Genomic DNA, 24,478 nt, shown 5'->3' with positions numbered 1-24,478 from the left:
CTTGGGAGTAAATTTGGAAAAAAAATCCATTTGGCAAATTTTTTGTTCCCGAAAACAAATTTATTCCTAGAAATAGATTTGGAATAAAATTGAGGAGTAGGAAAAAGTTGATTCTTTGTTCCCAAGATTAATTCCATAATCAAAGCCAACTCATTTTTTCTCTTTTCTCTTTTCTCTTCCTTCTTCTTATTCTTCTTCCCTCTCTCTTCTTCTTCCATTGTCCCTGCCATCAGCCACCGCCATTGCTGTCTAACAACGCTGGTCAACGGCGACTAGTTGGGCAAGGTCCAACGAGCTCATTGCAGGCTCGCCAAGCCACTGGCGAGGCAAGCCTTACTCGAGCCTCCTCCGGCCACTGGTGAGCTTCACCTCGCCTAGCTACCAATGAGACAAGATTGCCGACCCTCATTTAGCTGATTGCCGATCATCCCCTAGTCGGCAACTAGCCAAAGCTTGAAGAAGAAGAAGAAGAAGAGAAAGAAAAGAAAAGAAGAAAAAAGTAAAAAGTAAAAAGTAATAAAAATATTAAAAATTAAAAGAAAATGGTTTGGATATAAATTTTGATAACAGGTACCAAACGCAATTCTATTCCGAGAGTAAAAATTTCGAACAGTTATTAAATGCCTTAAAATATTTAGAAATTGTTCCTAGAAACAAAAATCAAAAAAATTTTTTATCAGAAATTGTTCCCGGAAACAAAACGGTTATCAAACGCACCCTTAGTCACCTCTCGTTAATCACGTGAGACCAAATCATCATGCATGATTTAAGTAGACTAAAATGTGTATCCTTTCATTGATCTGCCTTTGAATCTACAACAAGTTTATAGTACATAGGAAAAAAGACACGTTAAAATCACAAAATGGGTATTTGATTTTCATCACAATTCACAGCCGAGAAAAAAGTGGATGAATTTAGGCTCTGTCTGCTTTTGCGAAGAACGATTGGTTTGGAAAATATTTTTTCAAAAAAATGATCATGTGTATCGCTTGAAATAATTAGTCAATAGAAAATGTTTTTTTATTATTGACAACAATCTATGTATAAATATTTTCATGGATAATAAAATATTTATTGTTTATTCATCTATGTAAGCAATACAAGCAATTGTTTTTTTTTTCCAAAGAATTTTTCAAATCATTCATTTTTCACAAAATAAACGGAATTTTAGAATGCTTTTGGCTTCCTTTGATTCTATAGACAAGAATCCACATTCCAAATAATTAAATTTCCTGTAAATGTTATTTTTCAATTGTTTAAATAGCTAAAAATTTTAAGATATGGACCCTCTAAATTGGCGGAAACGTGTCTTCCTTTTTGTCTCTTTTCTTTTCCTTCTTCGTTTGTCCGTCATTTTCCCCTACTGTTCTTTCTTTCCTAGCTTACCCAACGACACAACACGAGGTGGTGGAGCTGGGTTTTTCTAATTTTGTGACGACAGAGTAGGGAAATTGAAATGTCGATACCAAATTTCGGTAACTATGTGAATTTCACGTGTCTCTGAGGAATCCAATTCCACAAGTGATACATTTAGATTTAAATATTTTTCCAAGCATTATGGCCCAAAGGAAAACTTCTTTCCACATTTGATAGTTCTTATCCTACTTTTTAAGTAATGTGATTCGGCGTGAAGCAAAACAAGTAATACATTTACATTATGGCCAAAAGCAAAAATTCTTTCCACATTTGATAGTTCTTAAACTACTTTTTAAGTAATCTAATTTCGCACAGAACCAAATAAGACATATCAATTTAGTTAATTAGTAATATATAATAAATTATTTACTCATAAAATAATTGCTTGTAAGGGTCATTCTAAAGTGAGTAGGTTAGGTTAAAGATCCCCGGATGAAGCTGCCCACAACATTTGGCGGTTTCCTTGCTTGACGAGATTCTTATGCTTTATTGATTTTAAGTCGCACTTGTAGAGATCGATTTCGTAGAGCACGCAGGCAAAGAAGAAGAAAGACGAAAAAAGGAAGAGCAAGAAATGGTGACTCTTCTGGGGGCGACAACCCCCGACCCTGCGTCCACCAATCCCGCCAATGCGCTCTTGGCCATGCACGGTTGGACCCCTGGTGCCTCCATTCAGGTCGTCCACGCCTCCATTGATTCGTCATAATTAGTTTTTTTCAGCCTCTCTTCTTCAACTTGCATCGCTGTTGAACAGTGTTTGATTTTGACTGGTGCTTTTTGTTTTTTCGTTTTTTGGCGATGTTATGATATTCTGTGACATGGGGTTTGAAGGGTGGTATAAAAAGTTTCGCCAATCAACAAGTGAGGCTGCTGCAACAGGGCAAAGGCATCGTGGAAGAAGATCATCTCGACGTGCGTTGGGAAGAGGCCACCGGCGAGGAGGTGGACGAGCTCATCTTCTTTAGCAAGCACACTGCTGTCTCCAACCGCCCGGCTCTCACCGTCCACCCAATTGGTAATTTTGTTCTGCCCTTCAGTTTCGAGTACCACAGCCGGCGGACGTTAAATTTTTGCATTTGGGAGAGAGAATTTCGTGATTTCGACTTCTCTTGGTGTGTGCGTGTGTTGTTGTTGATGTTGATGTGGCTGTAGGTGTACCTCATCTGCATCAAGGCGAAGTTCCTGTTAAAAAACAGAGGAGATACAGATATGCACAAGAGCTGCGTTAAAAACAGAGGAGAACAGAGGAGATACTGATATACACAAAAACAGAGGAACCGTCTACAGAACCACACCCATAAAAACTGACGCCATAGCCTTTATATAAGCTTTACACAAACAAATAACCACCACAGCCCACTAACTTCACACGTACAGCAACCAATCCACATAATAGAAGTGCTTAATAGACTATTAACACATAAAAAAACAAACCAAAAACATTAACTCGTTCAACATTCCCTCCCTTAAACTGATGTTGCAAACAATCGATTTAAAAGACCTTCTCTCAATTTGGAATATCCAACAAACGAACACCAAGGAGCTTTATCAGCTTCTGAAACATGAACAACTTTAGGGGCTTGGTGAATATATCAGCCACTTGATCTTCACTACTACAAAAAACTAGCTCAACTACTTCATCCTTTGTAAGATCTCTTAAGAAGTGGTACTTCACATCTATATGCTTGCTCCTCCCATGTAGAACTGGATTTTTGGACAGCTTGATAGCTGAGCTGTTGTCACAATAGATTGTAGTTGCTTCTTGTTGTTTGAACTGAAGCTCTCCAAGAATCTTCCGTAACCATATGGCTTGACAGGTGCATGAAGTTGCAGCAACAAATTCTGCTTCAGTTGTTGATAAAGTAACAATTGATTGCTTCTTTGAAGATCATGAAACCGCCCTTGAACCAAGCATGAATACATACCCTGAAGTACTTCTTCTATCATCAACATCTCCAGCATAATCGCTATTTGTAAACCCAAACAAATCTGAATTTTCTCCCTTTTTATAGAACAACCCAAAATTTTTAGTTCCTTGCAAATAGCGAAAAATCCTTTTTGCAGCTTGTAAATGTAACTCTGTTGGGTGCTCCATATACCTGCTTATAAGGCTCACAGCATGCATGATATCTAGTCTTGTCCCCATCAAATACATCAGGCTTCCAATAATTTGCTTGTAGAGAGTGCTATCCACCTTGCTTCCATTAGGATCTTTCAAGAGCTTCAATCCAACTTCAGTTTGAGTAGTCATGGGTTACAATTATTCATTTGAAACCTGTCCAAAATCTCTTGAACATACTTCTTTTGAGACATAAAGATTCCAGCTACAGATTGAATTACTTTTATGCCCAGAAAATAATGCATCAATCCAAGATCAGTCATCTCAAATTCATCCATCATAGACTCCTTGAATTTGTCAAACATGGGCACTGTCACTTCCAATAAAAATAAGATCATCCACATATAAGCATACAAGAAGCAACTTTCCACTATCACCAATTTTAATAAAGAGTGTATGCTCATATGGACATTTTCTAAAACATTTCTTCAAAAAATAGGCATCAATGCAACTATACCAAGCTCGGGGAGCTTGTTTTAACCCATATAGTGCCTTTTTTAATCTATAAACTTTATGGTCACTACCAAACTTCACATAACCAGAAGGTTGATCAACAAATACATTTTCTTGAAGATCACCATGCAAGAATGCTGACTTCATATCCAATTTGATTGTGTCAAGTCTTGCTACAGGTGCAAATACTTCTTTGTAATCCACTCCAAATTCTTGCTTGTAGCCTTTCGCCACCAAGCGCGCCTTATACTTGTCAACTTCACCATTCTTATTCGATTTTGTCGTGTACACCCACTTGACTCCGATTGTTTTGTGTTCTTTTGAAAGATCTGTCAACTCCCAAGTGTTATTTCTCTCAATAGCTGCAATTTCTTCATCCATTGCTATCCTCCAATTTTCTTTTTGTACTGCTTCATCAAAGGTTGTTGGATCACAATCTGAAAACAAAGCAAAATGGGTAAGTGGATCTTCATATTGATATCTCCTATTACTTCATAGTCACTCATCTATACAGGTCTCTGTCGAACACGATGAGGTCGATCTTCAGGTTCTGCAACTACTGTTGTACTTTGGACATTGCCTATGGCGATTTGGGTTGTTGTGGGTTGCTGCACCAGCTCATCTTCTTCTTCAAAATTCGTTGGAATTTGCTTACCAACACCTTGCTCACCCCACGGCCAAGTTTGTTCTTCATCAAAAATCACATCATGGCTAATAATGATTTTCTTGGTCATAGGATCATAAAGTTTATAGGCTTTTGATTGATCACTAATGCCAAGAAAAACATATTTGACTCCCTTGTCATCTAGCTTCTTCTTCTTCTAGTCAAGAACATAGGCGTAGGCAATACACCCAAAATTTCTAAAGTGATCTACTGCAGGTCTTTGGCCGCTCCATGCTTCTTTCAGTGTCATATTTTGAACAGCTAGAGTGGGACTTCTATTTAAAATATGAATGCTCCAATTGACTGTTTCAGGCCAGAAACTTTTTGGAATTCCACTTCCCCTCAAGAGACTTCGCACCATATTCAGAATAGTACGATTTTTCCTCTCACATATGCCATTTTGCTGTGGTGTATAGGCTGCTGTAAGTTGTCTCTTGATGCCATGCTTCACACAAAAATCTATAAACTCAAGTAAGTTGTACTCTCCACCACGATCCGTGCGAAAGACCTTTATTTGATTTCCTCCATCCTTTTCAACAAGTGCTTTGAAGTTCTTGAAAGCTGCAAAAGCTTCAGATTTTTTTGCAAAAATACACCCAAATCTTCCAGCTAAAATCATCGATGAAGGTAATGATATACCGTTTACCTCCATTGAAATTGGAGATATTGGTCCGCAAATATCTGAATGAACCAACGCCAATGGGCTTTTTGCTCTCCACGATTTTCTTTGTGGAAATTGAGCACGATGTTACTTGCTAACAACACAATCTTCACAAATTTCCAAAGGAGTAGAGATTTGAGGAAGACCCTCCACCATCTCTTTTTTATATAGTGTTTGCAACCCACCGAAATTAAGATGCCCATAGCGAAAATGCCATAACCAAGCTTCCTCCTTCAATCTTGTAGAGAAACATGAATTTGTAGTATTGTGGAGATACAATGGAAACATCCGATTGCCCGTCATTTTGACTTCGGCAATTAAACCCAACTTCTCATCTTGGATTTTGCAAATCCCACCTTTAATAGAGATTTCATATCCCTTCTCTTGTAGCTGACCAACACTTAACAGATTAGTCTTCAATTCAGGGACATACAATACATTTGAGATGGTTTGTACCGAAGTCCCTTTTGGATGAATTGCCATTGTTCCTTTCCCCATCACCGACACAATAGAATTGTCACCAAACTTCACTGTGTTGTGGTACAATTCGTCTAGATCAGAAAACATCTTCTTGTCTCCACACGTGATTGCTACAACCAGTGTCAAGATACCACATGTTTGGTTGAGTTTCTTCCTTCTCATGGCACACCATCAAAAGAGATACTTCTTCTTCTTTTTCAGCAAAGTTAGTTCTTTCCATACTTTGTCTATTCAAATTAGTTCGACATTCAGATTTGTAATGCCCATACCTATGGCATCTAAAACACTCCACTTTGGATTTGTCTATTGACCTTGGCCTAAAACCAGTTGAATGTCGTCCTCCACGACCTCTTCCTCTCCCTTGGAAATCACGATAGGAATAGTTTTCAGACTTTTGATCAAAGTTGAAGCTACTGAAATCGTTGTTCCCGCTTCCTCTGCCTCTTCCTTTATTCACCCTTGCTGCTGATGAAGAATGATCTCCAGTTGAGACCTTCAAAGCTTGCTCTTCCGTCTCTTGTTCTAGGAGTTTTGGTTCATGAACTAACAAGGATCCTTGCAACTCATCAATGGAAAGTTCTTCAATGTCCTTGGCTTCTTCTATGGAACAAACAATAAAGTTGAACTTTGGTGTCAAAGATCGAAGAATCTTTTCAACGATGGTAACATCCTCCGTCTTGTCGCCATGAATCCGCATCTTATTAACTATTGCCATTGTCCGAGATAAGAAATCTATGATTGTCTCTCCCGACTTCATTCGTAGCATTTCAAACTCTGAATGAAGCGTTTGAAGCTGCTACCTCTTTGCTCTTGCTGAGCCTTGATACTTTCTCTTCATGGAATCCCATATTTGCTTGGAGGTATCCTTGCAAAGAATTGTCTCAAAAATAGATCTATCAATTGCTTGGAAAATGTAGTTTTTGGCCTTGAGATCCTTCAATTTTAATGCATCCAAAGCCGTTCTTTGCGCTGCCGTTAACACGGCTCCTTCATCAGGTTCGGCAACTCCCGAAGAAACAACATCCCAATACTCCTTGGACTTGAGAAAATTCTCCATTAGCATACTCCAATGATTATAGTGACCATCAAAGTGTGGAATAGTTGGTTGTACAAATGTTTCCGAGGCCATTATTGCTGTTGCAAAACAGAACCACTACAAAAGCAACCTGCTACTGCTACAAACGAAAATAACCTGCTGCAATACTCTCCTTTGACTACTGCAAATGAAAGTACTTGCTGCAATAAAAAAATCTCTTTTGGTTCTCTCTTTTTACAGCACTCAAACACACTTTTCTTCCTAACCTCAGCTCTGATACCAGTGTTAAAAAATAGAGGAGATGCAGATATGCACAAGATCAGCGTTAGAAACAGAGGAGAACATAAGAGATACTGATATACACAAAAACAGAGGAACCGTCTGCAGAACCATTGTTGAAGAAGATTGCTCAGTCCCATAATTTGGTTCCTGAGTTCGAGGTACGTTCTTGCTTCTGGCGGTCCTTTTATGATGTCTTGTTCATCAACATGTGGGGTCTATTTCGCGGCATGTCGTTGCGTTGTAAGAGATGATTCTGGATATGGTTATCGATGGTTGTTTGTTTCCATGGATTATGAGTAGATTACCTTGGAGGGCACTCATCATGGACCAGAGACCAACCAGCCAGCAATGTTTGTGGAGATTAGTATGTCCAACTCTCTTTTCATTACATTCTCCATATTGTATTGTTCAAACTAGATCAGCGTTGTCCCTGTTGCTGTTCATTTGCTTTGGTGTTATGTCAATCCACATCGGAAGCCTATGGGAATGATTCGATTGAGTTCCTCGAACATGGAAATCCCAGCATGTTACTCATCTTCCAATTTCCATGCGATGGACACTGGTTATGTCCTGTTAACTAAAGATGGTTGCACTTTCACCGTCTAGACTTTTCCATGTATTTGCCTTGGTCATCCATCAATTAATGACTTGCCATCATGTACAAAACCTTCTCTTTCAAAGTTATGGAGATTTAAGTAAAATGGAGCCTTTTTGTACCATCCCATTCCATTGTTGCTTTAGTTCAATAGTAGGAAAAGTATCTAACGTGCAAAGGCTTGTCGTTCATATAGCTGCTATATCATTGTACAGTTGCCCCTCCCATAGTAGATGATGCGATTGTGTTTCAATGTAGTCTTGTTCCTCTAAACTGTCCTATTGCATATGACAAAACTTTCGATTTGATTTCCCCGTCATATCAAGCAAGAAAGCTCACAGCGAATAGCTCCTTTCTTTTTGGGTTGCAAATAGCTGTAATTGGTTGACAGTATGTATATTCTTTCTGCTTTCCTTTGACTAATGATTTTTGTAGATTGCCGTGAAAATGCTCACGGAATCTTATTGTTGACTTTTGCCTTAGAATGTGGGCTGGACTTTGTAGTCTGTGTGCTGCGCTCTTTCGCTGCCTATAGATGATGTACTTAGCTGTGAGAAATACATATGATCCATGGTGGTGTTTTTGTGTTTGATTTAGGGAGTACCGAAGAATACTGGATGAGGTCGGATGCTGTGAAGGTCATGGCTCAAGTTGAGTTCACAGCTTTTTATATATAGAGTACTATTGAGTGGCTTGTCCCTGATTTTAATTTGCCTCTTGTAGTGATTAGTTTGCACATTCCAGTATGTCATTTGTAGTTATGAAGGTGGATATGGTGCAATAGTGGTTTGACCGTAAGCAAGATGGATTTTTTTTTTTTCTAGAGTAAACCATGATGACAAGTGCCCTTCATCATACTGATTTTATACTAACTGATATATTGTTTGCAGATCTGTATGAACATATCCTACGACAACCCCTCCTTTCGTAAGTCTTGCACAAAATTAGTTCTTATTGGTGAGGCGAAATTCTGTGTCGATTCAATAACACTGGAAAAACAATTGGTACATCTTTTCAAACCTTAGGAAGAATAAGTGTACACTGGGGTATCAGGGGGTGTTATTATTAATTCCTTCTGAACTTGTGTAAAAGTAAAGTACTGATCTTTGCTTCTGAATATCAGAGCAAAAAATTATCTCTGGCTCCTGAGTTCATGGGGACTTTAATTTACCTAAAAGGAACTTCTTTTCTCAGGATAAATTTCCTGTTAAACTTCTAGGTCACCTCTTTTAAATGTTTGCAAAGGACATGTGATCTATACCATTGATGAGATGGCGGTCTGGAATCTGATCCTCTTTTTAGTTTATTTTTATTCCTTAGTCTGACATATCACTTTGTTCTGATGAAGTTGGTCTGGGAAGATCTTGGGCTTGGAGGAGAGCCTGCAGTTGGGAACTGGAGCAGGTATATACTCATGCTTTAACTGATGTTATAAGAAATTAGCCTTTCTTTGGCAATGTCATTTCAAGACTATTTGTATGACTTGTGGCTGAATTCAGCGCTCTGTAGATGTGTTTTTGCCCATTCGAAAGACAATTCGGCAAGCAGTATAACTTCTGTTTTCTTTGCAAAGATATTCACCTTCATCGTAGATGTGAAACGCTGAGTACAGGAAACTGAGACTGAACAAGTGCTCATGACTGCAAATAATTAATCCTTGCCCAGGATCATGGAATTATATATTTGCCTCTGATACTGTCTCAGGGATGTCGCTAAAAAAAAATTCTTGCTTGGGATAGGTGGCGGACATTACGCACCTCGGCATGTGGACATTGTCCTGTAAGACATCTTTTAACTTTTTAATCCTCCTTAACGCTACAATCTCATGTCTTTTCGTGTGGTTGATGTTTATGAGTGTGCTAGCTGTTCTGATTAGAGTTATAGACAGAAGAAAGGTAATGATCTTTTCAAGTTGGAACACCCCAAGTTTATTGGGTGCTCTTAATTTTTTGGGGGGTCTAAATATCAGGTACTCTTGAGAAGTTCGAAGTAATGTAGCATTGTCACAATAACTTCAGGAAAGATGATGTGTGGGTCGGGCACCTGCTTTCTGGATATTGCTTACCTAGGGAAGATCCTAGCCAGTCAAAAGCAGAAGCTAATACGGCAGTTATCGGGGGGACCTGGAAGCAAGCAATCGAAGAGGCATTCAAGACTACAAAGTCAGCTTTCCCCGGCGGCAACATTATGGCGCATCTTGATCAGAAGTCATCCAAACAGACATATACGTCAAAGTTCAAACAGCCTATTTTTCAGCTTCCTAATGTGCAATTTTGAAAGCATTGACCTAAACACCAAAATCCTGGAAGGATTAAAGCGATAGACTTAGTTCTAGCAAGGTTCTGGTAAAATTCAAGCCGTGAGTTGACCATTGCTTATAATATTGTCTGCAGGAGTTTCAAGAGCCGGCAGAAAAATGCGATCATTTAGCTGACCAGAACATCAAAATTGGCAAGCCAAAGGACTTCTTGTAATTTGAAATTTTGAATTATTATGTTGGTATCTTGGCAGACGTCCATGCCTTATTAATTCTCTGGACTCTTGAGAACGCTCCGGGTTCTAGTAGATAGAATTTATTTGCAATATACAGATCTTGGCTCCAGAAGCTTTCGCTGGATGCTGATTTAACCCGAGTGAATTTCGTAAGGGGTAAAAATAGGACTCCCTCATGATGTTCATGAGCCATCAATGATTGAATGGATTAACAGTATCAATAACATATGGGACCACCGGTGTGTCGGAATGATGAGAGAACTGCACTATTGTCGCCAATTTTGTGCAATTTTTGTTTGTTCCATAAGAAAGAATTCTGGAAAGTTCTGATATTACTTTAGTTTTATGAAGTTGTGTCCTGTTCTGTCCTGTTCTGTCCTGTCTAAACTATGAACTGCTAACTAAACAAATTTTCATGATCGACGAGACGGACTGATGAGGAGAATGTAAAGGCGAGTTGACCAAGGCAAACGTGCAAGTGTAGGCCCGAATCATGCCGGCTCCAATTCTGTATTGGCAGCCTTTAATTTTTAATTATTACGAAATGTGCAAAAAGGAAAAAAGATAATACAGATCATGAGCTGATATGCATAATGCATAATGAATGGGAGTATTCGTCACAATGTGTCCACGGCCAAACAAACCCGAATAGATGCAGGCTGGACACAACGCCTGCTTTTGCCTTGTTGACCCATTTCTACAAAATTGCTAAGACAAATTGGGTATTAGAGATCACATGGCATGGACAATTCCACCAGGGGGGATAATGTCCAATCAATCCTAAGCCTATTGGATCCCAATTCAGTCTTGATATAATTTTGAGTATACAGAAATTTCTAATATAAGTACGTGAAAGGAATCAACTAAGCTGTTCGTCAGTAAGCATGTATATCAAAGGCGATGAATCTAAAATAAAACGGTTACTTATGGAAACCGTCATCTTTTCCACCATTATTTTGCCTCTAACTTCATTGACTAAAAAAGACGGGCTACATTATTATGTGAAAGAACAATTCATGATGCACCCCATCTTAAAGGTAATATCGAAAAAATTAAGTAATCAATTGATTTTAACCTCGGTATGGCCATCAAATCATTTATATGTTCACATATCAGATCTAAGTTATTGAAAGATATTATATGTTTGCCAAGTATGTTACGAAGCGATTCATTTCAAATTTGTATTGATGTATAATCATTATTCAAGTCTATGAAATATCTGCTTTTAAATTTGTGACATACCTTTGTGAAAAGGAGAGATTGGGAAATAAAAGGATTAATTGTGAGAGAGAAACCGGAAATTTTCTGGAGGATGATAATTTGTTGCCAAGACTCGAGATTACTAGATGAGTTTATTACGGTGGTTGATTTCGTGGGACTCGCGAGAAATTGTTGGCTAAGTCCACCTCTTGTGCGGCCCAGCATAAAACAAAAGAAAAGGAAAACAAAAGAGAAGAAAAGTCAAAAAGCAAGTGAAAAGAAAGAGATGTGGCCGCGCGAGTTGAGCGTGAGCCAAAACGGAGAGAGAATAACGGAGAGAGAAGGGGCGAGAAACAGGGTCTCACCGAGAGCAAGTGGAGAAGAAAAAGAAAGAGGGTTGAATCTTTGTGGTCCCCATGAACGATGATTGAATCGGCTCAAATTTGAATATGTTGTTCATGAGATCAAGGGCTACAAATTGATCATTTTCGTTCGTCAAGAATCGCCTCTGAATTTTTCGATTCCAATTGGGGTTTTCTTGCCCCATTTATATTTATCCACGTTTGTGGTAAGAAAAATGAGCTTATAATGTTTATGTGAAGCCTCTAATATGTGACTAGAGAAGATTATTTTGTATATCCTATTATTATTAGTAATTAATGAAAGTTTTTGGACAATCCATGATTTTTCCTACATTGGGTTTTCACGTTAAATCCTTGATGCTATTGTTGGCTTTATTTCCTCCTCGATTTGACGTTATATTGCTTATTCTGAGGCCATATTGGTCAGTTGTTGTTGGGGCTAAATTGATTTTGATTGATTTAGTTTCAGGGAGGATAGTTCGTAGTGAATTGTTGTCCGGTTCTCCCAATCGAAATTGAGGCAAGATCCACAAAATAAATGGTCATGATTCATTTGGTACACTGGAGAGTCTTGTTCTCTTACACGGTTCAAGCCTTCACGGACAAATTGTTGCTGCTCTCCTTCCTCGTTCGCTGTTGCTTTTTTCCTGTTGCAGCACACCAACTACAATTACTCTTTGCCCTCTTGTCTACCTCATTCACACGGCTCTGTTTCTGCGACATTACTGTAGAGAGAATCATATGCCTGTAAATACCCATTAATGGCCCCTGAAAGAGGGGGGGAAAAGAAGAAACGACCGCCCGCTATGAAGTATGAACATGCTCCCGCTTCTCTCTCTGAATCATTTATTTTTTTGCATGTTTAAATTTAGTTTTCTTGCGTAATATTATGGCCAAAAGCAAAACTTCTTTCCACGTTTGATAGTTCTTATCCTAATTTTTTAGTAATCTGATTCCGCGTTAAACCAAACAAGTAATACATTTAGATTTAGACTTTTTTTTTTTGAAATGTTATGGCCAAAAATACAACTTCTTTCCACATTTGATAATATGACTCCACGTGGAACCAAACAAGATATATCAGTTTAGTTAATTAGTAATATATCATAGATTATTTACTTATGAAATAGCTATCCTTAAGGGTGTTCTAGAGTGAGTAAACCATGACATTTGGCGTATTGCTTGCTTTATTGATTTTAGTCGCATCCGTAGAGCACAGCGCAGGCAAAGAAGAAGAAGAAGGGAAGAGCAAGAGATGGTGATTCTTTTGGTGGCCACGACCACCGACTTTGCGTCCATCAATCCCACCAATGCCCTCTTGGCCATGCACGGTTGGACCCCTGGTCCCTCCCTTCAGGTCATCCACGCCTCCATTGATACGTCAAGATCGCTTTTTTCAGCCTCTCTTCTTCAACTTGCATCGTGTTGAACTGTGTTTGATTTTGACTGGTGCTTTTTTTTTATTTTATTTTTTGGCAATGTTCTGATATTCTGAATTATGGGTTTTAAAGGGTATAAAAAGTTTCGCCAACCAGCAAGTGAGGCTGCTGCAACATGACAAAGGCATCGTGGAAGAAGGTCATCGAGACGTGCGTTGGGAAGAAGCCACCGGCGAGGCGGTGGAAGAGCTCATCTTCTTCAGCAAGCGCACCGCCGTCCCCAACTGCCCGGCTCTCACTGTCCACCCAGCTTGTAATTTTGTTCTGCTCTTCGTTTTCGAGTTTTGCAGAGGGCGGACGTTAAGTTTTTGCTTTCGGGAGAGAGAGTGTTGCGATTTTGACTTCTCGTGGTGTGTGCGTGTGTTGTTGTAGACGGACCTCACGTGAGTACAGGCAAAGTACAGGGCAAAGAGAAAAGCCGATGTGGGTTGCGCCGCCACATCCAAGAGTTCGTAGAGAGAATCCCTGGCTGGGTTTGTTGCACGACATTGCTCAGTCCTATAATTTGGTTCCTGAGTTTGAGGTACGTTCTTGTTTCTCAGGGTCCTTTTATTATGTCTTGTTCGTCAATATGTTGGATTGATTTATTTCGCGGTATGTGTTGCATTGTAAGAGATGATCCTGCATATGGTTATTGATAATTGATTGTTTTCATGGATTATGAGTAGATTACCTTGGAGGGCATTAATCATAGACCGGAGACCAACAACAAGCTGGCAACGTTTGTGACGATCGGTATATCCAACTTTCTTTTCATTTCATTCTCCAATTGTATTGTTCAGACTAGATCAGCATCGTCCCTGTTGCTGATGATCTGCTTTAGTGTTATTCAATCCACATCGGAAGCCTATGGTAATGATTCGATTGAGTCCTCGAATATGGAAAGGCCAGCATTTTACTCCTATTCCAATTTCCACATGATGGACACTGGTTATGTCCCGTTAACTAAAGATGGTTGTGCTTTCACCGTCTAGACTTTCGTGTATTTGCCTCTGGTCATCCATCAATTAATGACTTGCCATCATGTATAAAACCTTCTCTGTCAAAGTTATGGAGATTTAAGTGAAATGAAATATTTTTGTACCATCTCTTTCCATAAGGACTTCAGTTCAATAGATGGAAAGTATCTAACGTGCAAAAGCTTGTCGTTCATATGACTAATATATCATAGTATAGTTGCCCCTCCCCTAAAAGGTGATCTGATTATGTTTCCTGTAGTCTGTTTCTTTAAACTGTCCTGTTCCATATGACAACACTATCAATCTGATTTCCACATCATATCAAGCAACCAAGCTTACAGCGAATAGTTCCTTTCTTTTTTGGGGTACAAATATCTGTAATTACTTGACAGTTTGTATGTTCTTTCTGCTTTCCTTTAACTAATTCGTTTTGTAGATAGCCATGTAAATGCTTATGGAATCTTCTGGTCGAGTTTAGCTTGGAATATGGACTTTGTGGTCTGAGTGCTGCACTCATTCGTTGCCTATAGATGATGTACCTGCCTGTGAGAAATAGATATGATCCATGGTGGTGTTTTTGTGCTTGATTTAGGCAGTACCGAAGAATACTGGATGAGGCTGGATGCTGCTGAAGTCATTGCTCAAGTTGAGTCCATAGCTTTTTATATATAGGGTACAATTGAGTGGCATGTCCCTGCTTTTAATTTGCCTCCTGTTGTGATTAGTTTGCACATTCCAGTACGTCATTTGCAGTTATCACGGTGGATATGGTGCAATAATGGTTTGACTGTATGCAAAATGAATTTTTTTTTCTAGAGTGAATCATGACAAGTGCCTTCATCATACCAATGTTATACTAACTGATATATTGTTTGCGGATCTGTATGAACAAATCCTGCGACAACCCCTCCTCTTATGACTCTCACGCAAAGTTAATTCTTCTTGGTGTGGCGAAATTCTATGTTGACCCAATAACACTGGAAAAACAATCAGGGCAGTATTCAAACTTTAGGAAGAGGAAGTGTACACTGGGGTATCAGGGGGTGTTATCATCAATTCCTTCTGTAGTGTGTAGAAGTACTGATCTTCTTCCTCTTGAATATCAGAGCAAAAAAAAACAAAACATATATATATATAATATCTGGCTCCTGAAGGAACTTCGTTCACAGGATAACTTTCCTGTTGAACTTCTAGGTCGCCTCTTTTAAATGTTTGTAAAGTACATGTAATTTTATACCATGCGATGAGATGGCGGCCCAGAATCCGATCCTCCTTTTAGATTTTTTTTTAATTCCTTGGTCTGACATATCACTTGTTCCGATGAAGTTGGGCTGGAAAGGTCTTGGGCTTGGAGGAGAGCCTGCAGTTGGGAACTGGAGCAGGTATACGCTCGTGCTTCAACTGATGTTACAAGAAATTAGCCTTTCTTTGGCAATATCATTTCGAGGCTGTTTGTATGACTTTGTGACTGAATTCAACACTCTGTAGATGTGTTTTTTTCCTATCGAAGACTATTCAGGAAGCAGTATAACTTCTGTGTTTCTTTACAAAAGATATTCACCTCCCTCTTAGATGTGAAATGCTGAGTACAGGAAACTGAGACAGCACAAGTGCTCATGACTGTAAACATTAGTCCTTTCTTGCTAAGACCATGATATTATATATTTGCCTCTGATACTGTCTCAGGGATGTTGCTTAGAAAAAAGTCTTGCTTGGGATATGGAGATTGTCCAATAAGATGTCTTTGAACTTTTCAATCGTCCTTAATGCTACAATCTCTTATGTTTTCATGTGGTTCATATCCTTGAATGCGCTACCTGTTCTGATTAAAGATATAGACAGAAGAAAGATAAGATATTTTCAAGTTGGAACGTCCCAAGCATTTTAGGCGCTCAAGGTGTTTGAAGTTACATAGCATTTTCACGATAATTTCGGGGAAGATCCTCTCCAGTCAATACCAGTTATCAAGACTTTTGAGTCTCCTCCCGCCGGCCGCAACGTTGGTGACACATCTTGATCATAAGTAAGTCATCCGAACAGGCATATATGTCAAACGTTCAAGCAGCCTATTTTACAGTTTTTTAATGTGCGTAGATTAAACGATATAGCTAACGGGGCACACAGAGCATCGAGCAATTTTAAAAGCATTAACCTATGCACCAAAATCCTGGAAGGATTAAAGCGACAGACTCAGTTCTAGCAAAGTTCTTGTAACATTCATGCCATGTGTTGACCATTGCTTATAATGTTGTCTGCAGGATTTCTAAGAGCTGGCAGAAAAATATGATCACAGCATTCTTAGCTGACCACAACATCGAAACCGGCAAGCCGAATGATATCCTGTAATTATAAAGTACAGAGAACTTAGCTCCAGAAGCTGTCAATGGATGCTGAATAAAGCAGGGTGAATTATGAAAGGGTTGAAAATAGGACTCACTAATGGTGTTCATGAGCCATCAGTGATTTAAGGAATTAGCAGTATCTATAATACATGAAAATGTTATGTACGTTACTCAAGTAATGGACAAGACGAAACTCACGTTATGAACTCTTTGATAAATTCTCATGGTTGACATGGCGGACTAATGAGGAGGAGGAAAGGAAAAAAGACAAAAACGGTCTCTGAATTATAGCATAATATGCAATTTCATTCTCAAACTATTAATTTATTTAATATGATCCTTGAACTATTAGTACAAATGTAATTTAGTCCGTAGATTGTTTTAAAAGTGTTTAATGTGGCCCTTATATTGATTCAAGTTAAAGGAATCTGCTTGTATGACTTTGAACCCGTTGAGTTTGAATGGTGGACAACAAAGGTAAAAATTAAAGTGGATTATCGAAGTGAGATATTCATCTTAAATCAAGTTACAATAATCCAAATCATTAAATAATGATAGCTGAGTAAATGTCTTAATTCTTCTCTCTTTTTCTAAAGTAAATGGATAAAAATATGGATTATATTGACTTATCAATTTAAAAAATTCAATCTCACATATAATAATCCCCGTCATTAGCTCACGTTTGATTTGTTGTATGAGTAAACGCAATGATTATATTGAATATGTATTAATAGCTTAGTGATTATATTGAATAAATTAAAATTTTAAAGACGATATCATTAGTTTAGAGTTCATTTGTGTCTTTATTAAAAAAATGTTCAAAAAGCCAAATTGACTGAGGCGAACGTGCAACTGCAGGCCCGAATTCTGCCAGCCCAAAATTCTGTATTGGCAGCTTTTAATTTTTAAATATCATGAAATGTGGAAAAAGGTAAGGGAAAAAAAAAAGATATTACGGGTCATGAGATGATGTGCAGTGTGCACTATGCATAACGCATATTGCATGGAGCATTCTTCACAATTTGTCCACGGTCGAAACAAACCCGAGTAGATGCAGGCTGGACACGACGCCTGCTTTTGCCTCGTTGACCCTTTTCTACAAAATTGCTAAGACAAATTGGGTATTAGAGATCACATGGCATGGACAATTTAAGGAGGAAATTGTCCAATCAATCCTAAGCCTATTGGATACCAATCCACTTCTAATATAATTTTGAATGTGCAAAAATTTTGTTCATGAGTAAGCATGTATATTGAAGACGAGGGTCCTTAAACAAAACGGTTACTTATGGAAATTCACCGTTCTTTTTCCTCAACATTTTACAATGCAAGCCTTGGGCCTTCATTTTTATTTGGGAGAACAATTTACGATGAGCCTCATTTGACATGTAAAATCGAAAAGATAAAGTAATCAATTGATTTAAGCCTTGGTATGGCTGCCAATTCATCTATTTGTTCATGTAATGGATTTGAGTTATTGAAAGATATTACATGTTCATCAAATATTCTAATGAAGTGATTCATTTCAAATCTGCATTGATTTATAATCATAATCAAGTTCATCAAATATCCACCTTTAAATTTGCGTCATACCTTTGTGAAAAGGAGAAATTAATAATTAAAAAAAAAAAGAATTAATAGTAGGAGAAATTGGAAATTTTTCCGAGGATGATAAAAATTTTGCTAAGTTTATTACAACCATTGATTTCATGGTGAGGTGAGATTGAGGAAACCAATGGTCGTGATTCATTTAGTCGGCCAGACCTTGACAAGTAGTCAAGAGAGTGTCATTCTTCTTACACGATTCAAGCCTCCACACGGACGAATAGTTACTGCTCTCCATCATCGTTTGCTGTTGCTTTTTCCTGTTGCAGCACACCAACTACAATTACTCTTTGCCCTCTCGTCTGCCTCATTCACATGGCTCTGTTTCTGCGACTTTACTGTCTCTCAATTAACGTCGAGAGGAAGAGAGAGAGAATCATATGCCAGTAAATACCAATTAATGACCCCTGAAAAAAGGGGAAAAGAAGAAATGATCGACAGCTATGAAGTATGAACATGCTCCCCCTCTCTCTCTCCCTCTCTCCCTCTCTCTCTCTCTCTCTCTGCGATGTTCTTGTCTTGTGGATTGGAGGGTCAACGCCCTTCGTGGTTCTGTCGCGAGGGAAATAATTCTCTGGAAAGTGGAAGTAATCAAATGTCAATGGAACCCCACTCAAAGTGGCACTTCCACCGGCTAATGGAAATGATGATGGTTGGTGCTTAATCTAGGGCGCTGTGACCGGGAACCCAGCTGGGAAAATCCGACGTGAGGGGAACCATGAAACGGGGTTGGCAAAGGGCGTGGAAAGCGCCAGAAGTGGACGGTGAAGTTTTGCGAACACGAGGAAGGGGGAGACGAAAAAGTAAACGGGAGGATGTGGTAGGGGATATATTATATAATGAGGATAATGTGACATAAATGATTTTAAAGTTTGGCTTAATATATAATATAATTTTTAAATTTTTAATTTATTAAATAAGGTCTACAAACTTTAGCTAAATGTAATGTGTTCTCTGAACTTTTAATTTAATCCTTCAACTTTTGGTACATATTCAACTTAATCCTTAAATCAGTATCAAATGTTTAATAGTATCCTTCTGTTAATTCAAATTTTAGGATAACATTAAACATTTTTATATGATGATATAAACAAATTGAAAAGTTCATAGACTATATTACACATTAAACTAAAATTTATAGATCATATTGAATAAATTAAAAATTCAATAGCCATATAATCTGTTGTTTTGTTAGGTTCATTGTGATTTCGGTCCCTTAAGACAACAGAAGAAGAAACCCGGTTGTTGACTTTCTAGGATGCAATGAGCGTCTCGATGCACTTATTAAAAGAATCTTCTCAACTTTTCAAATATCGAAACAATTCTCCATAAACATACTTTAATCAATCTATGGGAAGGTGCAAGTTAAGAAGAGCTGTTGCTGATTCATGAGGGAAAGATTATTTGGCAACTAGCCATCTGTCCTTCGGGCATTTATTACTTCGTCTCCAAACCCACTTCCTCTTTCTTGGCGGTGCACTCTCTGCTTTGTCCCTCGTTACCGCCATCCTCTTTTCTCTCCTCCATGCTACAAGAACGGCCTAGACTCACGTAGAAGATGGATCAGAGAGCACCAGACAAGGAGCCGTCTCTCGGTCAAATCAAATCCTCCCTCGGTGGATCATCAACCAGCACATCTGCTCCTCCTTCTAAGGTCTCTCTTTCGCTCTCTCTGCAGCCACTCTTTGGCTTCTTTTCGGTTTCTGGATAATTCTGTTCTGGCTTATTTTTTGGGTATACTGCATATCTTGAGCATTGGGAACGCATACAGCCCAGGAAAGAAATGAAAAAAAGGAAAAGGAAAAAGGGAAGACATGATTTGCACTGATGTTGGATCTCATCATTCACATATCTGAATCATCAGATTCTGCTTGTCCTGGAGCTTTCTTTGTACTCATTCTACTTCATATTTTCAATGGAAGTATCGTACTTGTGGATTAAAATCGAAGGATAGCTGTCGGGTTACTTTTCCTTTCGGAAAATCAGTACAGAGCCCGTGATTATGCTCTTTGAAAGTTTGTTTGGGGATAGCTTTTGAACTCTGTTTTCCTTTTCGTTCTTTTTTGACCCGCTTAGGTTGCTTTTGGGAAAGCTACCAAAACCGTCATTCCTTTGTCCTGTTTAAGTCTAAAAAACCAGTTATAGTCTACGAACGTGTATTCATGCATCGCGGTTCGATTTGTAATAGTGATGATCAGTTTAAGCCCTAACATTCCTTTGACCACCACTAAATTTTCAGGGTAATGGATCTTTTTATAGTTTATTTCAGACACAGTTGCTGGAAATTGGTTGGACCCTTTATTCTTTTTGCTTTTCTGAAAAACTCCCTGCAATATGCCTTTTCTAATATACCAATTGTTTAGTGTCAACCTGCACAACCCAAAGAAAAGGTCAGGAGACAATGCGGTATCACATGATGTGCTCTCTCTCTCTCTCTCTCTCTTCCCATGTAGTGGATGTTCCCTCTTGTATTACAGCTGAGTTTGGAGTTCTAGAGCAGTATGTGCTCTTCGTTGGAGTGCAAGTCTGCGAGGTGATGGCTTCACGATTTGGCATCATCTACTTATTTGCAATTTAAAAAAAGAGAAACTCCTGCACATCGTGTGTTCTTTTTTTAAAAGATAGTATTAAAACATACTTAATTCAACAGTGCCTTTCGTTGGGTTCGAAAGTTCACCCAATTTTATGGCCCCTGTGGCTCTAACCTGCCTTCATGGGTGATCAACAGAGTCGCAATATCTTTTGATGCTCCGCACGATTCTTCCAGAATTTCATTGCCTATTTGAACCATGAAGTCTGTTGTTTTACTTTGTTCATTCTCGCTCTGGTTTTCTTTTTTCTGCCTTGTCCATTGCCTAAGATCGACACCCTCTTACTCAATGCGTTCCTGATATTGGGTATCTTAATTCGTTCTGAACATGATGTGTTGTCCTGCATCCAGTTGGCCTTCTCTTGAGAGCCTATACTGAAAAGAAGATGAGCCAGGAAAAGTAAATCACGGTGGCAAGCCCTTGAGAAGTCCCACGTGATGTCGAGGGCAGTGAAAGAGGCTCCGGTTTGTCAGAGTATTGAGAGCAACGGGTACAGCTGCTGGTCAGTATTGAAATCTCGTGACACGGAGAAATTCGACATCCTAAATAGGAGTCAGCTGAGTGGCCCTTCCTTTGCAGAAACAAGGTTGGCGAAGAAGGACATGGATCATCTCGTGGATAGAAATGACGAAGATTTACGAGTCCCTGAGTTGATGATCTGCTACGGGGAGAGCTCTTTCCTTAAAGTCAAGGACATCTGCATTGATGAAGGCGTTGATTCTCATGAAAATCTCATGTCTGAAACTGACAGGCACAAAGGCCCCGGTAACAATTTTCTTGGTGGCAAGGATAAGGAGAGCAATTTATCATATGGACGGATCGATGATCATTTCTCCACTGCAAACTGTTTGAACTGTTCAGAATATCATTACTTTGAGAATGCTGTTAAGCCACGTGTTCCAGCAAATTTAGTACCGACTGAAATAACGGCAGATGACGTTGCGGATGCCAAGTCCAAAGCGAAAGATGTAGCCTCGGAAATTCTACTCTGCAATTCATCTGATAATGTCTGCAACGGAATCGGACTTCCTTCTTCTAAGGTATGTAGTCCTGTACTCCTTGGAGAAGACTACTGCAGTATCTTCACTGACAGTGCTCGGATCTGAAGACTCTCTGCAAAACGAAAGCAAATTATTCTGGTCCTATTACGCGGTGTAAACGACTCTCATCTGCTAAAATATTTATACTTTCTCAGGCCTGGGCCTGTGGCTGCCACTGGTCGGATCTTTAAATAGAACCTTCCTCTGAGTATCTTGGCATCAGAAATATTTCGATGTGGAAGCCTGTTCAACACCGATGTGACTTATTTATATGTCATGATATGATAATCTCGTAACCAGAAATTCGGCACCTTACCTTTTAGTTATAGTTGTCCTATGTCAAGTGATCTAATTATAACAGTTAGGCCGGCACTTCTGCAGGAGTCATACTCAGAACAGATGACAGATGCCGCCGCTTTGACATCGGCAAGTGAAGTAATTCAAGGTAGCTTGGAAGATGCAAGTGCAACCTCTGGCTACCCCTCTTCAGCTTCTAATTCAAAAGATTCTCTGAACCACAGCCACATCGAGAAAGTGCCGGATAATTGCAAAGCCAACCAAATGTCTTGCCCTCCCGTTTCCAGAGGAACCAAGGACGCTCGCCAAGCTAACAAGGCAGAACGCAGAAGCACTCCCTCCGACTCCAATGCTTCAGCCCCTGCATCGACGAGTGGAGAGGAAATTCTTACCACGGAGACTCGAAATAAGATGAAACATGACGGGGTTTCCGATAGTCAAACAGAGCGTCTGGCTGATACTTTTAGCGGGGAATCGAGTTTCTCAATGGCAGGCCCCGTATCCAGCCTCATAACTTACTCTGGGCCCATCGCATATTCAGGCAACCTTTCACTAAGATCCGACGGCAGCACAACCAGCACCAGATCCTTCGCCTTCCCTGTGTAAACATAGCCTACAAGTTAAACGATTTGTTTTGTTCTTCTTTTGGCTCATTACTAGAGCCATGAGTCTCTAATCTTCTTAACGGATCATGATTGTTGGGCGCAGATTGCACAACGAATGGAACAGCAGTCCTGTGAGAATGGCAAAAGCCGATCGGAGGATCTTCCGGAGGCACAGGGGCTGGAGGCATGGACTTCTCTGCTGTAGATTCTGAAAAGATTATTACGTTTTTTGAGGTTTGCTTGTAGATACAATATGTTCACCACTGTCTTTTGTTTGTCCCTTTGCTTGTCCACTTGGGATATCAACATTGATTTGGCGGGACTTTTAGTCCATGCTTTTGAGTTTGGGCTGCTGCTGGGCTGAGATGTAGAAGATCATGTCTAGGCTGAATTCTTTTTGGTCTTTCAGGTGTCCTTTTTTCATCAGTGATTTATTGATCAATCTAGAGAGCAAGTTCTCCTTCTCTAATTGGCTTATAAGTTGAACATTTCCAACATCTTTTTTGGCTATCTGTTGTTCCGAAAATTCTCCTACATGCACCCGGCGCGTGAGTTCAATTCAGCCGGCTAGACCTTAGCTGGCGGATCATGTGAGCGCCCAGATAGGAGTCAAATGATCCGACCGGCAACATGGGATGAAAACACTCGGGCGCTCATAGGGTGAATGCGTGCCATTTTCTTTTCAATATGAAAGAAGTTTTTGCAGTCGTTATCTGTTGCTGCTATGATTTGTTTCGAGTAATTGCCCTTTTTTGGGAAGATTTTCATTATATGCAATTTGTCTTTTAGCACGCTTAAAACCTTTTAAACTATATAATTATTGATACTTAAGCCTGCATATAATTATTCCATATTAGGATTTGAGTAATATCCTAAATTTTGCCATGAAAGTAAACGAGTGCCCTTTTTCCCTTCTAAGTCTGATTAAAGGTAAATTTCGTAGAGGTTTTTCCTCATTTGGAAAAACAAATAAAGTCGAGCCCCTTAGGAAGTCAGGCCCATATCTTGCGCGGGAAGTTGGGCTTTAGCTGATCATCAAGCAAGACGGCCACTTTCGATAGCACAATTCATTTGTACGTCCCTCTCCATTTGAAGACTTCGGTACTAAACCCACAAAAGGCTCCTAATGACAATTTCATTGTTAGGGTCCGTTGACTTGCGATATGTTAAAATTTTCGTAAATATTTTCTTTAAAATAATTGCATGTATCGCTCATAAAAATGAATAAATGAAAAATATAAATTGCTACTAATACTGAAAACATTTTACCTTAATTAATTATTTCAATTGATCATTTTTAGAAAACATTTTTCAATTTTTTTTTATTTTTCATGAAACAAACGGAGTCTGGATGCTTTCTATGCTAAAGTGAAGGAGATACTACTGCAACTTCATTCAAGCCAAGGAAGAATCTTTATTTCCCTCCATTTTTGTTGATAAATAAAACTATTTTCCAAAAAGAATCCATTGCTAAAGACAAGCATTAAATCATTTTCTTCGCAACCCAATTCCCTTTAAAAAATGCCAATTTCATATTGAAACTTAATTTTGGCCTGAACTTTCATCAACTTTTACTTCGTACATGACAATTCTATGTTAAATAAATCCACATCACATACAAGTGGTAGGAGTGATGGGTTTCGAGGTGGGCCGATTCTCACCCTGGAACCACGAACTAAACTAGATGAGCCAATTTCCAGTTGTGGAATAGAATTACAACCCACCTGGTGTAACATCCGAGACATTCCTACATTTATTAATACGTAGGAATTTGGTTGCGATTGATGTTGTACATGAGAAAATTTGGCAACCAATTAATGTAACTATTACGTTTGAGCA

The 24,478-nt window shown here is 39.0% G+C and overlaps 2 protein-coding genes and 1 pseudogene across 5 annotated transcripts; all 3 read left to right on the top strand.

The window, feature by feature from the left end:
* The first annotated feature begins 1,990 nt into the window (after nucleotides 1-1,990).
* On the top strand, nucleotides 1,991-10,180 carry LOC104435584 (annotated as a pseudogene).
* A 3,135-nt stretch (nucleotides 10,181-13,315) lies between these two features.
* LOC104435583 (D-aminoacyl-tRNA deacylase) lies at nucleotides 13,316-16,732 on the top strand. Its single transcript, XM_039307861.1, has 6 exons — nucleotides 13,316-13,453; nucleotides 13,573-13,723; nucleotides 13,869-13,935; nucleotides 14,752-14,804; nucleotides 15,486-16,182; nucleotides 16,418-16,732. The coding sequence occupies exons 2-5, from the start codon at nucleotides 13,622-13,624 to the stop codon at nucleotides 15,645-15,647; spliced, it is 384 nt and encodes a 127-aa protein (XP_039163795.1). The 5' UTR covers nucleotides 13,316-13,453; nucleotides 13,573-13,621; the 3' UTR covers nucleotides 15,648-16,182; nucleotides 16,418-16,732.
* Nucleotides 16,733-19,456: 2,724 nt separating this feature from the next.
* LOC104433356 lies at nucleotides 19,457-23,108 on the top strand. 4 transcript variants are annotated; one of them, XM_018869045.2, is made up of 5 exons: nucleotides 19,458-19,760; nucleotides 21,048-21,199; nucleotides 21,277-21,737; nucleotides 22,119-22,636; nucleotides 22,743-23,108. In XM_018869045.2, the coding sequence occupies exons 3-5, from the start codon at nucleotides 21,300-21,302 to the stop codon at nucleotides 22,849-22,851; spliced, it is 1,065 nt and encodes a 354-aa protein (XP_018724590.2). In that variant the 5' UTR covers nucleotides 19,458-19,760; nucleotides 21,048-21,199; nucleotides 21,277-21,299; the 3' UTR covers nucleotides 22,852-23,108. The 4 variants fall into 4 exon arrangements, with proteins under 4 accessions (XP_010044371.2, XP_018724590.2, XP_010044366.2 ...); XM_010046069.3 differs by having other exon boundaries at nucleotides 19,457-19,760; nucleotides 21,048-21,737; nucleotides 22,119-22,653; XM_010046064.3 differs by having other exon boundaries at nucleotides 21,048-21,737.
* The last annotated feature ends 1,370 nt before the right edge of the window (nucleotides 23,109-24,478 follow it).

Source organism: Eucalyptus grandis, chromosome 2 (genome assembly GCF_016545825.1).
Source record: "Eucalyptus grandis isolate ANBG69807.140 chromosome 2, ASM1654582v1, whole genome shotgun sequence".
Taxonomy (NCBI): domain Eukaryota; kingdom Viridiplantae; phylum Streptophyta; class Magnoliopsida; order Myrtales; family Myrtaceae; genus Eucalyptus; species Eucalyptus grandis.
Note: the sequence above shows the minus strand (reverse complement) of the source record. Positions and strands in the feature narration are given on the sequence as shown.